Source organism: Medicago sativa, chromosome 4 (assembly GCF_051527215.1).
Source record: "Medicago sativa cultivar Bolivia chromosome 4, Bolivia_mono, whole genome shotgun sequence".
NCBI classification, from domain to species: Eukaryota; Viridiplantae; Streptophyta; class Magnoliopsida; order Fabales; family Fabaceae; genus Medicago; species Medicago sativa.
In genome coordinates, this window is record NC_140752.1 from 15447789 (window position 1) to 15461660 (window position 13872).

Here is a 13872-nt window from a genome sequence, read left to right on the forward strand (position 1 = left end):
CAAGTTCTTTAGTCCTTACTACTCCAACCTTAACTCGATTAAAATACAACGTAGAAAACAACAATATCAAGTACATATCTACTTGTCTATTGGTGAAAAACTATACCACTAGACAGTTAATTGAGTATTACATTATTATAAGTAGATAAAACAATATAGAAGGGAAAATACTAAGAAAGGAAAATAATTATAAATGTGTGTTTCTCTCTAACAACTTCATCCAGAAAAGAAACAAACATTTAGGAAAGATGAACATGATTGCAAATACCTAGAGAAAGAAAGCAAGTTTCATAGCACAAATGTACCTTAATTTGAGATAAGAAAAGATCTATTGTAGCATATAAGTTTCTTAGTATTATTGGCCTCTAAAAGGTGTACCAAAACTTAGAAATTATTGTTGTGTAATTGAATAGGTATATTTTATCTAAACCATTTTACAAAAGTACATCTAGTAATGTTACAAAATGTTGCTCCATCCTTCCATGTACCACGAATAACCTTGATGTCCTCGAAGAAGGAATTTGGATCTATAATTCAAAAAAGGATTGTAGTTAGGTAAGAGAGTGAAACAACAAAACAACAAAAAAGATCAAGTACTCCAAGGAAACTAATCAAACAAAGTATGATATCTAATACTCCCTCCGTTCCTTTTTAAGTGTCTCTTTTAGAGAAATTTTTTGTTCATATTTAACTGTCACTTTCAAATTTCAATGCATCATTAAATGTTGTTTTACCAATATTATCCTTTGTTATTTATTGCGGAGAGAGAAATATATGAAATGAGATGTTAAATTAATAAGGTCATTATAGTAAAAGTATAACTTATTGCATCAAAAGTAGAAACAATTATTGATTGTTTTGGTTTGTGTAAAATGTCAACAAGTGACAATTAAAAAGGAACGGAGGTAGTATACATTAATATACTCCAAAAAAAAAAAAAGCTACTTTGTATCAGAAAAAAATAGTACAAGTGTTCCCGTGAACATAACTCAGTTGATAGGGACATGCATTATTATATGCAGGGGTTGGGGTTCGAACCCCGGACACCCCACTTATTCATCTTGAAAAAGGTGAATTTTAGCCACTAGGCTACTTGACAAAAAAAAATAATATAAGTTTTAGTTGGCTTTATTTTTTTAGTGAGAGAAACGACTCTCTAAGTTCTCTTTCTCTTTCACTCATCGCGCGTGGATGGATGATTTTATGTCATTTTTAACCTAAAATCACACTCTCTGTTTTTGTTTTATTCATTTCTTTCAATCTTAATAAATGATTTTCACAGATATCAACTTTTTTTTTTCTGGTGATTTCGTCTAATGAGTGCGGCGTTGTGTTGTTCGTCGTCTTGTGCGACGTTGTTTGATTTCACGTATTGTTGCAGTGTTTGTTTGGTTTCTATCGCAAAGTCATCTTCAATTTGGACGTTGCAGATCAGGAAGCATGAGTATTCTGGTGATTTAAATTTTATCATACTCTCTCCGTCCCTATATCTAAGCCCCTTTTGCATTTTTCACATTTTTTAAGAAAAGTTGTTAGTGCAATTAATGTGTCTATTTTATGTGTTAATATTATCAAATTGTTCTTTGTTTGTATGTGTATTAACTTTGACTTTTCATATTTCAAGACAAGTTAGTAATATTAATTAGGGGTGTGTTTAGGAAAAAAAATGCATCTAGTAATTTGAAAAGAGGTTTACATTTAGAGACAAAAATAAAGTAAAATAAGTGCTTAAATATAGAGACGGATTGAGTATTATTCGTAAGCATTTTGTCGTTGTCTGCTAGGGTGTTGTGAGTTTGTTCGTAGATTCGCCTTTTACGTTTGTAGTGATGTTGATTATGTTATTATATTTGATGTATTTTATCAATTTAAATTAATAAATAAATATCTTTTTGTTTTTATCAAAAAAAAAAAGTTAAATGCACGACCTTTTGCATACTTAGAGCACCTCTAATGGTGATCCCATTTATTGGTTATTTTGTGGACCCTATCACACATCATCTTTAAACAACACACTTATTTTTTTCAAATATTTTTGTGATTGGCCAAATTAATTTGGGTCCCACTGTTTAGTACTCCCTCCGGTCTTAAATATAAGTAAATTTAACTTTTTAAGTTCATTCAATTAATGATGTATGTGGTTCATATTATGGACCACATACATCATTAATTGAATGAATCTAAAAAGTCAAATTTGCGGAGGGAGTATTATTTTATCCAAAGTAACGTTGCTTCATAAAGCAACTCTGATTACTCCAGCCTGGCCAACTCTAACACTGAACAGATGAGAATATTCAGCTTTTGGACTTACACGCTGGCGCACCAAGCATAAAAATGTGCCGTTGGAGTTGCTCTTAATTACATACCCGTCTGACAAGATGCACGAAACAAAGACCAACCAAGCACTAAATTAGAAAGATAAATAACAGTAATGCAAGACTCATTATTAGCATCGACATTGATAGCTCACCAAACCTAGCAAGAATCATTACATTAACCATCGAAAAGGAGACATACTAAAATCAAAGAGTAGCAGTGTTCTTCAAAAAAAAAAAAAAGAGTAGCAGTGTTTTTACTTCTCATATACCCTCATAATTTTGTTGTCATTTCTGAAGCTACTATTGTTATTCTTGTTGTTAATTTGTTATGGCAACTACTGATAGAGAAAAGCTCTCAGCTTCTCTGAAGGCGTTGTTAGAAACGATTGTATCTTGTGAGTTCATGGACAACTTCAGGACCATGAAGCTTGATGTTTCACTCTTAAAAAAGCTGAATACAAAATTGTCTAGTCTTCAAGCTATATTTAATGAATCCGAGGAGCAACAGTTCACCAACCAACATGTTAAGGAATGTCTGGATAACCTGAGCAATGCTATCTTTGAAGCTGGCAATTCATTCGACGAAATCAAAGTGCAAGCAAAAACTGTAACTCCTACTTCTCAGGTGCTGAAAAATCTTTCTTCTAAATTGCAAAAATTAATTGAAAGATTAGAATGGTTCAGTTCACTAGCACAGAGTAAATTAGATGTTTTCAATGATGAATCTTCTATTTATGGAAGAGACAATGATATAAAGAAACTTCAAAATCTTTTGCTGTTGGAAGATGCTAGTGATGTTGATTGTAAACTAAGAATGATTTCCATTGTGGGTATGGGAGGGATTGGTAAAACAACCCTTGCCAAACACCTTTACAACAATCCAGAAGTTAAGGAAAGGTTTGGGGTGAGAGTGTGGGTAGTTGTCTCAAAAGATTTTGATATTTTCAGGGTTTTGGAAACCATTCTTGAATCTATTACTTCAAAAGGAATCAGTAGTGGTAATCTGAATTCTCAACCTCTTGAATTTTCCAATACAAAAAGAAATGACACCAGTGACATGATTACCATTTACCACAATCTTCTATTTAAACTGCAACAAATTTTAAGCACTACAAATTTTTTGCTAGTACTGGATGATGTGTGGGATACAAATTCTGTTGATTGGATTTATCTGATGGACATCTTTAATGCTGGTAAAATGGAAAGTAGGATCATCATCACAACAAGGGATGAAAGAGTTGCAAGATCGATGCAGATCGTTCTTTCTGTCCATTATTTGAGACCTCTGGAATGCGAAGATTGTTGGTCTTTAGTTGCCAGACATGCATTTGGAGCATGTAATGACCTAAAACAATCTAATCTAGAAGAAATTGGCAGGAAAATTGCAAAAAAATGTGATGGATCACCATTAGCAGCAATAAAAGTTGGGGCTCTTCTCTGTACTAAATTTTCCGCAGATCAATGGAAATCTATGCTAAAAGGTAATTTTTTGGAGTTGATAGATTATGGGGTGCGTGCCAATCTACAATTGAGCTACTCTCATCTTTCGATTCCTTTAAGAGGCTGCTTTGGATATTGTTCAATTTTTCCGAAGGGGTCCATCTTAGAAAAAAAGAGGGTAGTTCAGTTGTGGATTGCCGAAGGTTTAGTAGAATCGTTCACAGGTCAAGCAAGTTTGGAAGAAGTTGGAGAAGAATACTTTGATATACTAGTGTCAAGGTCATTGATACAACGACGATCTATTGATGATGAAGAAGAAAGCTTTGAAATGAATAGCCTCATCCATGATTTCGCTACAACAGTTTCATATCCATATTGTATCTGGTTAGACGAAAAAATATCACATGAAAGGGTACATAATTTTTCATACAATAGAGGGCTATATGACTCATTTAATAAATTTGATAAATTGTTTGGATCAAAAGGTTTGCGTACCTTTCTAGCATTGCCATTACAAAAACAACTGCCTCTTTGTTTGCTATCGAACAAGGTAGTACATGAATTGCTTCCAAAAATGAAAGGGTTGTGTGTGTTATCTTTGTCAAACTACAAGAGTATCACTAAGGTTCCCAACTCTATTGGAAATTTGTTACACTTGCAGTACTTAAATCTTTCTCACACAAAGATTGAAAGGTTGCCTTCTGAAACATGCAAGCTTTACAATCTTCAATTCTTGTTGTTGTCGGGCTGCAAAAGTCTCACTGAATTGCCAGAAAACATGGGAAAATTGGTTAATTTGCGCCATCTTGACATTAGTGACACTGCATTGAGGGAGATGCCCGTACAAATTGCCAAACTAGAAAATCTCCACACTTTGTCAGACTTTGTTGTCAGCAAACGTAATGGTGGATTGAAGATTGTAGAACTAGGAAAATTTCCCCACCTACATGGAAAACTTTCCATCTCACAGCTACAAAATGTTAATGACCCCTTTGAAGCTTTTCAAGCAAATATGAATCTGAAAGAACAAATAGACGAGTTAGCTTTAGAATGGGATTGTTGTAGTACTTCTTCAAATTCACAAATTCAAAGTGTTGTACTTGAACATTTGCGACCCTCAACAAATTTGAAAAATCTCACCATCAAAGGATACGGAGGAATTAGCTTTTCAAATTGGTTAGGTGATTCTTTATTTAGAAATATGGCGTATTTAAGGATCTCAAGTTGTGATCATTGTTTATGGCTTCCACCCCTTGGACAATTGGGTAATCTGAAAAAACTCATTATTGAAGGGATGCAATCCGTAGAGACAATTGGTATTGAGTTCTATGCAAGTGATGGCTCTTCATTTCAACCGTTTCCCTCCTTGGAGACTCTACACTTTGAGGATATGCAAGAGTGGGAGGAATGGAACTTGATTGAAGGTACGACCACAGAGTTTCCTTGTTTAAAAACTTTGTCACTAAGTAAGTGCCCGAAACTGAGAGTAGGAAATATTGCTGACAAATTTCCTTCCTTAACTGAACTTGAGTTAAGAGAATGTCCTCTATTGGTGCAATCAGTTCGATCATCAGGTCGTGTACTCAGGCAATTGATGTTCCCTCTAAATTCTCTTCAACAATTGACCATAGACAGGTTTCCATTTCCGGTTTGTTTCCCAACAGACGGTCTACCAAAAACCTTGAAATTTCTCAAAATCAGTAACTGTGAGAATCTAGAGTTCCTTCCTCATGAATACCTGGACAGTTACACATCACTTGAGGAATCAAAAATATCTTATAGTTGTAACTCAATGATATCATTCACTTTGGGCACTCTCCCTGTCCTCAAGAGTCTCTTTATTGAAGGTTGTAAAAATCGGAAATCGATATTAATTGCAGAAGACATGTCAGAAAAGAGTATCTCATTTCTTAGAAGCATCAAAATATGGGACTGTAATGAACTGGAGTCATTTTCCCCAGGTAGATTAGCCGCTCCAAACCTTTTTTATATTGCAGTGTGGAAGTGTGAGAAGCTTCATTCACTACCAGAAGCAATGAACAGTCTAACTGGCCTTCAAGAACTTGAAATTGATAATCTACCAAATCTTCAATCTTTTGTCATAGATGATTTACCAAGCAGTTTACATGAACTGACTGTCGGCTCTGTTAGAGGGATTATGTGGAATACTGACACAACTTGGGAGCATCTCACTTGTCTTTCAGTATTGCGAATCAACGGTGATGATACGGTGAAAACCCTGATGGGCCCATTGCTACCTAAATCACTTGTAACACTATGCATCCGTGGTCTTAATGATGAAAGCATTGATGGCAAGTGGTTTCAACATCTCACCTCTCTCCAAAACCTTGAGATTGTTAACGCTCTAACAGAGCAAAACCTCAACATTCAGAGCAAAACCTTCCAAATCCCCTAATAAATCGTTAAGAAGGTTTTCTTCCCAAACAAACAAACGACGTCTCCAATTAAAGGACCACCATCCCCCATCATTATTATACTCCCACATCTCATTCACCATAGCCTCTTGTTGGGTAGAGATGGAGAAAAGTCTATTATATTTAATCTTAAACGAAACATCTCCTCTCCAAGCCATCTTCCAAAATCTAGTAGTAACACCATTCCCCACACACCTATCTATCTCCTCATTAAACCAAAACTCATCCCTGCCCTTATCAAGGTTCACCAGATCCTTCCACCATTTTGACGCACCCCTCATACATACTTCCTCCAACCCCTCCATCTTGACGCACACCTTATGCCCATACCTTTCCACAAGAACCTCCTTCCAAAGAGCCTTTTCCCCTGATAGCAGCCTCCACCTCCACTTGGCAAGCAAACTCAAGTTCATCTCCCGGATATCCTTCACACCAAGGCCTCCATACTCCTTCGGTTGACACATCGCCTCCCACTTCACCCAATTGATTTTCCTACCTTCCCCCACACCTCCCCAAAGGAACTCCCTCTGCAGTCTAACTATCTTCTTCCACACCAACACATGCAATTTAAAAAAGGATAACTGAAAGATAGGGATAGAATTCAGAACTGAATTAAGTAGGACAATACAACCGCCGAGGCTAATATACTTATTCCCCCAAGAAAACAATCTCTTGGTAAGATGGTCCAAAAGAGGATCCCAAGTTGCCACTCTACCCGGATTACCTCCCACCGGCAACCCCAAATATCGAAACGGGAAGCTCCCTTGACTACAATTCAAAAAATTACAGGCCATATCCATAAAATCCGGATTCACATTAATTCCCAGCAAACAACTTTTATAAAAATTCACCTTCAACCCGGAGACCATATCAAAGCCTCTAAGCACAGCCTTCAACGTCCAAAGATTCTCCACCGTAGCCTTCCCCAAACAAATTGTGTCATCGGCATATTGGAGGTGCGAATACACCTTCCCATCTTCCTTCATCTTAAAGCCTTCAAATAAATTAAGATTAACCGCGTTCCTCATCAAACCACTAAACCCTTCCGCAACCAGAAGAAAGAGAAAAGGTGCTAAAGGATCTCCTTGCTTAAGACCTCTGTGAATATTAATTTCTTCCGTCGGACTCCCATTAACAAGAATGGACATGCTCCCTCCCCACACACACGCCTTCATCCAAGCTATCCACTTCTCACATAAGCCCACTCTCTTCATCATATACACCAAGAAACTCCAATCAACCGAGTCATATGCCTTCTCGAAATCCACTTTCAGAATCAAACACTCCTTGTTAGATTTTCTAGCATAATCGACAATTTCATTAATAACCAGCACCCCATCCACCAAATTTCTACCCTTAAGGAAGGCCGATTGATTCAACGAAATGATACGGTTCATAACCTTCGCGAGCCTCCTTGCCAAAACCTTAGCTAAAAGCTTATAGAGGCACCCCAACAAAGAAATAGGTCTATAATCTTTTAAATCCAAAGGTGAATTTATTTTAGGGATCAACGCCACAAAATATGCCAGCATCGCCTTAGGCAGCACCTCGTTACCATGAAATTGGTCAAACATAATTCTCACCTCCCCTTTGATCATGTGCCAAAAAGTTTTCACAAAAGTGAATTTAAAACCATCCGGACCCGGACTTTTATCCACGTCACTATCCTTCACCACACTTTCAATCTCTTCCATAGAGAATGGGGCCACCAAACTCAAGTTATCGTCCACCTCAAACTATCAAAAGGTACCCCATCAAGTTTCGGCCTCTCCCACGTGTGATTCGCGACATGATTGGTAAAGTACTCAACCACCACTCTTCTGACCTCCATCGGAGATTGGACCCACTCCTCTCCTACCCTTAACGCTTTAATCGAATCTCTACTATTCCTCACTTTAACGCACTTATGAAAATACTTTGAATTTGTATCACCTTTTTTCATCCATTTGGACCTAGCTCGTTGAACCATACTGGAGTCTCTAGCTCTAAGCAGTCTCCATAATTCTCGAAACAACGTTTTACGCAACTCAACCTCATCCTCTCTTAAACCCACTTCCTCACCTCTAACGTCTAGAGCAAGAATGTCTTCCACCCCTTTACTCACCCTAGCCTCCAAATCATCGTAAACACCCTTATGCCACTCCTTTAATATAACCTTCAACCCTTTAAGTTTCTCTTTCAAAACAAAACTCATCCACCCTTGTATATCCATCCCTCTCCAAGCCTCCTCCACCACTCTTTTGAAATCATGATTTTCCAACCAGTAATTATTAAAGCAGAAAGGTCTAGGACCCCAATTCCACCCGACCTCCTTTAAAATTAACGGGCAATGATCCGAGACGTCACGCGGCAACACCCAAAGAGAAGCCTCCCCCCATAAATTCCCCCAATCTTCAGAGATAAGGACCCTATCAATCCTGCTCATAGCCCTCCCATTAGGATGATACCACGTAAACCTCCTACCCAAAACATGCAAATCCTTTAAATCCGCATCCCTCACAAAATTATTGTACAGAAAAATTTCCTCCCGTTGACTAGGCCCCGGCACTTCATTCACACCTCTTCTTTCATCATTACTACTTACCAAATTAAAGTCCCCCAAAAAACACCACGCCCCTTCACCCATCGTTCTTCTCAACTCTACAAGTCTCTCCCGCAACCTCTTCTTAGCCGGTAAATCACACTTGGAATAAATGTTCACAATATAGCATCTATGCTTCAACACACCCCAATCCAAACAAACCCCCACATACCCTTCTCCAACAAAAATAGAATTAGTAACATTATTAGTATTACTCAAAATAGAGAGAATACCTCCACTACTTCCCTCGGAAGGTAAAAAAGCCCAATCACAATCCACACCTCCCCATAAATAATGAACAAGGTTAGGAGTGATCGTCTCCATTTTGGTCTCTTGGATAGCCAAAAACTCCACCTTATTGTGACACACCAACTCTTTAATCTTATTCCTCTTCGTGACACCCCCCAAACCTCTAATGTTAAAGGTTGTAATTATCATTGATTAACCAAAGCAATCTCCCTAAGACTTTTCTTTGACACATCAACAACTTCCATAACCTCCAACCTATCCTTATTCGCTATATCCGGTGTAGTAAAAGATACTCCTATAACATTTTGAATACCATACAAAGACGAAGCCTCTAATTTCTTCAAGGGGTCACTTCTTTCGACCACCACAGTAGTAACTAAAGGTTGAGCACTTTCTACTTCTAACACCATTTTAAGGCCCGAAGGAGGCGTAAAAACCGCCCCCGAGACCCTACTGCTCTGAGGCGAACCACCAGCCTCCAAACTCTCTCTCGCTACTGCTCCCGCTTTTAGAGAGGTGGATCGCACATCTACACTATGATTCCTTCTATTCGTACTCTCCTCCAAATAAGGAAAATTTAAAACATTTAAAGAGAGACTATTACCTTTCGCGTGTTTCTTTTTCTGTTTCATGTTCACTTTATGCCATGCCTCACTATCGTGTTCCTCTCCAATTTCGTCAACTGATTCGCAGAATTCTGATAAATCAGAGTCTTCAAGATTGAACCGAATGTGACTGTTCACTCTTCCCACCTCCTGAACTGGTGCCACATCCTTAGTAAAATTACCCATAATATTTGCAGACTCAATTAATTGTATCGGCCCAGTTGGTTCAGGCCCAATACACTTCATCAAGCTGCCTTGGTCCCACATCATGAAAATGGCCCAACACACGCAAATTATTATCCTCACATAGCTTCACTTGGTCGGCCCATCCTCATCTACCAACCGTTCCACATCTGTCCCCTTCTTAGAAGGTTGCTGGTCCGCGTGACATTCACTAGAATGTGGGTTGTCTTTAAATGCCACATGTCGCTGCTGGATAGGCTCCCCTTGAGAATGATTAGTGACATGTACAGCTGATGCCTGACCCACTTCAGGAGTATGCTTTACGCCCTCCACTCTTTGCAAACATCCTCTGACACTTCATTGTCCCCTGACCGCACTGAAAGAGCATGCGTAGAGCTTGCTATGCTGTCCACTTCCTCGAACTCAGGCTTATCACCCATACCGCCACCTCTCTGACCACCGTAAGACGAAATTGATTCATCCTCCCACCGCGCCACCGCCTCTTTCTTCAACCCCAAAGTCGTAGCCATCTCTTCCATCACCCAAACATTAAACACTGCCCCCATCACCTCCACCGATATTTGTTCATTGACAAGAGCCATTGAAGTAGTTCCCACCAACAATCTAGCCATATCGAATATGCTGGAATTGATAGTATCCTCGTCGAAGTCCAAGAACTCACCAAACATAGTTCCCAATTTTTTGAAGCTCTGCTCATCCCAAACGTGCATAGGTAGGCCATGAAACCTGAGCCAAATTCTCCTTTGCCTCACCACCATGTTTGGTAACCATCTTTTAACCGATTTGAACAAACCTCTCCACCATTGGTCCTTCCGGCGTTCCGCTTCTATGATCAACAATGGTTCATTGGATTCCAACATAACCATGTTATCTCCCATTGATGTCACCGAAATATTCTTCAATCCTCCCAACATCAAACTATTATGGACATGTTTAGCTTCTCGATGGAAAGATAAGATGGCTACAAAGCAATTCGCCAGAACCTTCAGCCTAGATTCGGAAGGAGTAACAACAAGTCTTCTTTTCACCACTGGCATAGGACCAGTCTGACCTTGCTGGACCACCGTTGTGAACGTACGTCCTGCCATAACTTCGACCCCTCTAGCAGGAGCAGCATCCCTCTTAGCCACCACCGGTTGAACATACTTATCCTGCCTTCCAAACTTAGCCTTCTGAACCTTCAATTTTGTTTCCCTCAACCAGACTTCCTCCAACCTTGAACCCAACTCTGCCTCATCCTCCAAACTCCATCGTCATATGAAGAATCACAACCCCTGTCACCAGACAACGTTGATTGCACCACCTCTGTCTCATATCACTTCTCTCCCGCCACCGTTCCCGCAAAAGAATTCTCGAAATCTCTCAGTCAGCGCCGCCGTAACAAAATCGGCTTCAGACTGTAAACGTTCACTCTTAAAAAAATTGGCGAAGAGAGAAAACAATTTTTCTTCGTTTTTGCTTCCCTTTGAATTGTATGTTGACAGCGGAGATGGGTTTTGACCGCAGAGGTGGACTTCCTGTGTTTTATTTTCATTGCAGTGATGGCCAGTAGCAATAATAAAAATAAAAATTAAAATGCCAAGAATGATAAATGAAAAAAAATCAAAAAACTTGTTGAAAGAAATGAAACCTGATTAACCAGTTAAAAGGTAAAAACTTGGCTCATCCACTCTCTCTTAAACACTCTCTCAATTAATGGTGTCACTTGGCTCTCTTTTCAAGTTTTTACCTGCACAAAATTTGTTGATAATGTTTTAATATATAATACAATTAAAAAATATTAAATTAATAAAAAAAATGAGAACAACGTTAGTGCAAAAAAAAGAATTCTCGTAAAAAAAAAATTAGAACAGAAGAATATGTGGTTCTACTTTAAAAAAAAAAAAGAAGAAGAAGAAGAAAAGGATGATATAGGCACGTTACCAAAAAGGGTAATAAGATATCATAAAAATGGAATCAAATAAAACAAATTTAAAATATTCCCTTCTCTTCCCTTCCCTCCCCATCAAAACCTCCGAACCAAACGGACCCTTAATATAGAGGAGAACACAATTTGTGTCGAGCCACATTAACAACATTTCAAGTACTAATCTCTTGACGAAATGAAGTTTTTTATTATCAAACTATATTTTTACGAAGATTAAATAATAGGTCAAACATAAATATGAAAACTGTACAATAAGATATCATAAACTATACATTTCACACGTTAGAACTTTATGTGATAGAGAGTTGATATTTGATAACCTTTCCAACATGTTCGTTTAATTTTAATCTTATCTTTTTTTATCAAAAATTTGGATCTTATCTGCATTAGAAAGGTGAGCCACCTAATATACTTTTCTCCTCTTCCTTTGAAAAAAGAAATTTCATGATAATAATTGAAAGCATAAAACCAACACTTTCATGATTCAATGACTAATTTGAGCTTATGTTCGAATCAGGGATTAAAGCAACATAAAAATGAAGGTTTATTCTAAACTAAAACTTTATCAACATCCATAATTTATTCAACGTTAACATAAAAATCTAGTGCTTAACGATAATGTTATCATGACATCTTATAAATCCGTCTACTTTTAAATCGTTATACAGTTTATACTTGTGTCGTATCCAATCAAGTATGAGAACCAGAAATTATACATAATTGAATGTGATCTATTGTGTTTAAGGCATCAACATTGTGAACCTTATTTAACTAGTATCACCTTCACATACACACATGGTTACATATTTTTAGCCTATTATTATTGAGGACTGATATTTATACAACTCGGATAATTTTGGGACAAAAAGAGAGAGAAAGATGAAAAGAGAGAGAGTAATAATACAATGTGAGATGAGAGAGAGTTGTCCCAAAAGTTGTCACAAAATAATCGTAGAAATATCAATTTTTTTCTTCAAAGAAGTCAAACTAGACCATCAAAATTGGCACCAGAGAGAATTATATTGAACTTGAGACATTAAGATGAGCACATTCAAAGGTCCTAAATCAACACCACCAGACCATGATTGGCACACATGATTGGCTTTCACAAGGCAAGTTCTTTAGTCCTTACTACTCCAACCTTAACTCAATTAAAATACAACGTAGAAAACAACAATATCAAGTACATATCTACTTGTCTATTGGTGAAAAACTATACCACTAGACAGTTAATTGAGTATTACATTATTATATGTAGATAAAACAATATAGAAGGGAAAATACTAAGAAAGGAAAATAATTATAAATTTGTGTTTCTATCTAACAACTTCATCCAGAAAAGAAACAAACACTTGGGAAAGATGAACATGATTGCAAGTACCTAGACAAAGAAAGCAAGTTTCATAGCACTAATATACCTTAATTTGAGATAAGAAAAGATCTATTGTAGCATATAAGTTTCTTAGTATTATTGGCCTCTAAAAATTGTACCAAAACTTATAAAAAACAACATCCAAACATATCCAAAAATATTCGGTTTTTTGCGGTTTTCAGCTTTTTTGGATCGGTTTGCGGTTTTATTTTGGATCGGTTTGGATTTGAACACCCCTAATAACACCATATGTCAAATGCACCTGATCAATGATCATCTATATATATTAATAAAAGAAAATTAAAACAAATCAAAAACAAAAAAAGTTGAGTGACTAAACCAAAACCCAACAAAACTAACAAAAATAATAGGTTGACATACCAAACACCTCTAAAGAAAAAAGCCATGATAAAACTAGGACAAGTAGACTTAAAATCTATATTATAAAGCGAACCACCATTGATAATTGTGAATGGTTTGACCAAAACTAGCATGTTTGATTGCACAAACATTTCCCTCACCAATCTCCGAATTTGACACTATATTGCACTTCAGTTTACACTTATGGAACGACTTTGGTAATGGTAGGTGTAGAATTATGGAAACGATTGTTGGTTCTAACTTCTAAGAGACCAAATGGCCCAAATGATCATGTGCTGAGAAGGAGATAGAATTAAGTCACGAAGTTGATGCTAAAACAATAGGTTAGCATACTATGTATAATTTTATTTTGCTGCCAAT

General features: G+C 37.3%; 2 protein-coding genes across 2 annotated transcripts; one reads left to right on the forward strand and one right to left on the reverse strand.

The window, feature by feature from the left end:
* Positions 1–2464: 2464 nt before the first annotated feature.
* LOC146926670 (putative disease resistance RPP13-like protein 1) lies at positions 2465–6178 on the forward strand. The gene has a single exon (XM_085700175.1). It carries the CDS (start codon positions 2647–2649, stop codon positions 6172–6174), a length of 3528 nt encoding a protein of 1175 aa, XP_085556301.1. The 5' UTR covers positions 2465–2646; the 3' UTR covers positions 6175–6178.
* A 1729-nt stretch (positions 6179–7907) lies between these two features.
* Positions 7908–9098, reverse strand: LOC146926671 (uncharacterized). The gene has a single exon (XM_085706948.1). It carries the CDS (start codon positions 9096–9098, stop codon positions 7908–7910), a length of 1191 nt encoding a protein of 396 aa, XP_085563074.1.
* Positions 9099–13872: the final 4774 nt, after the last annotated feature.

What these genes read in the sequence shown, in the direction of transcription:
- LOC146926670 (XM_085700175.1), top strand. Translation starts at nt 2,647, where the DNA reads ATGGCAACTACTGATAGAGAAAAGCTCTCAGCTTCTCTGAAGGCGTTG.
- LOC146926671 (XM_085706948.1), bottom strand. Translation starts at nt 9,098, where the DNA reads ATGGAGACGATCACTCCTAACCTTGTTCATTATTTATGGGGAGGTGTG.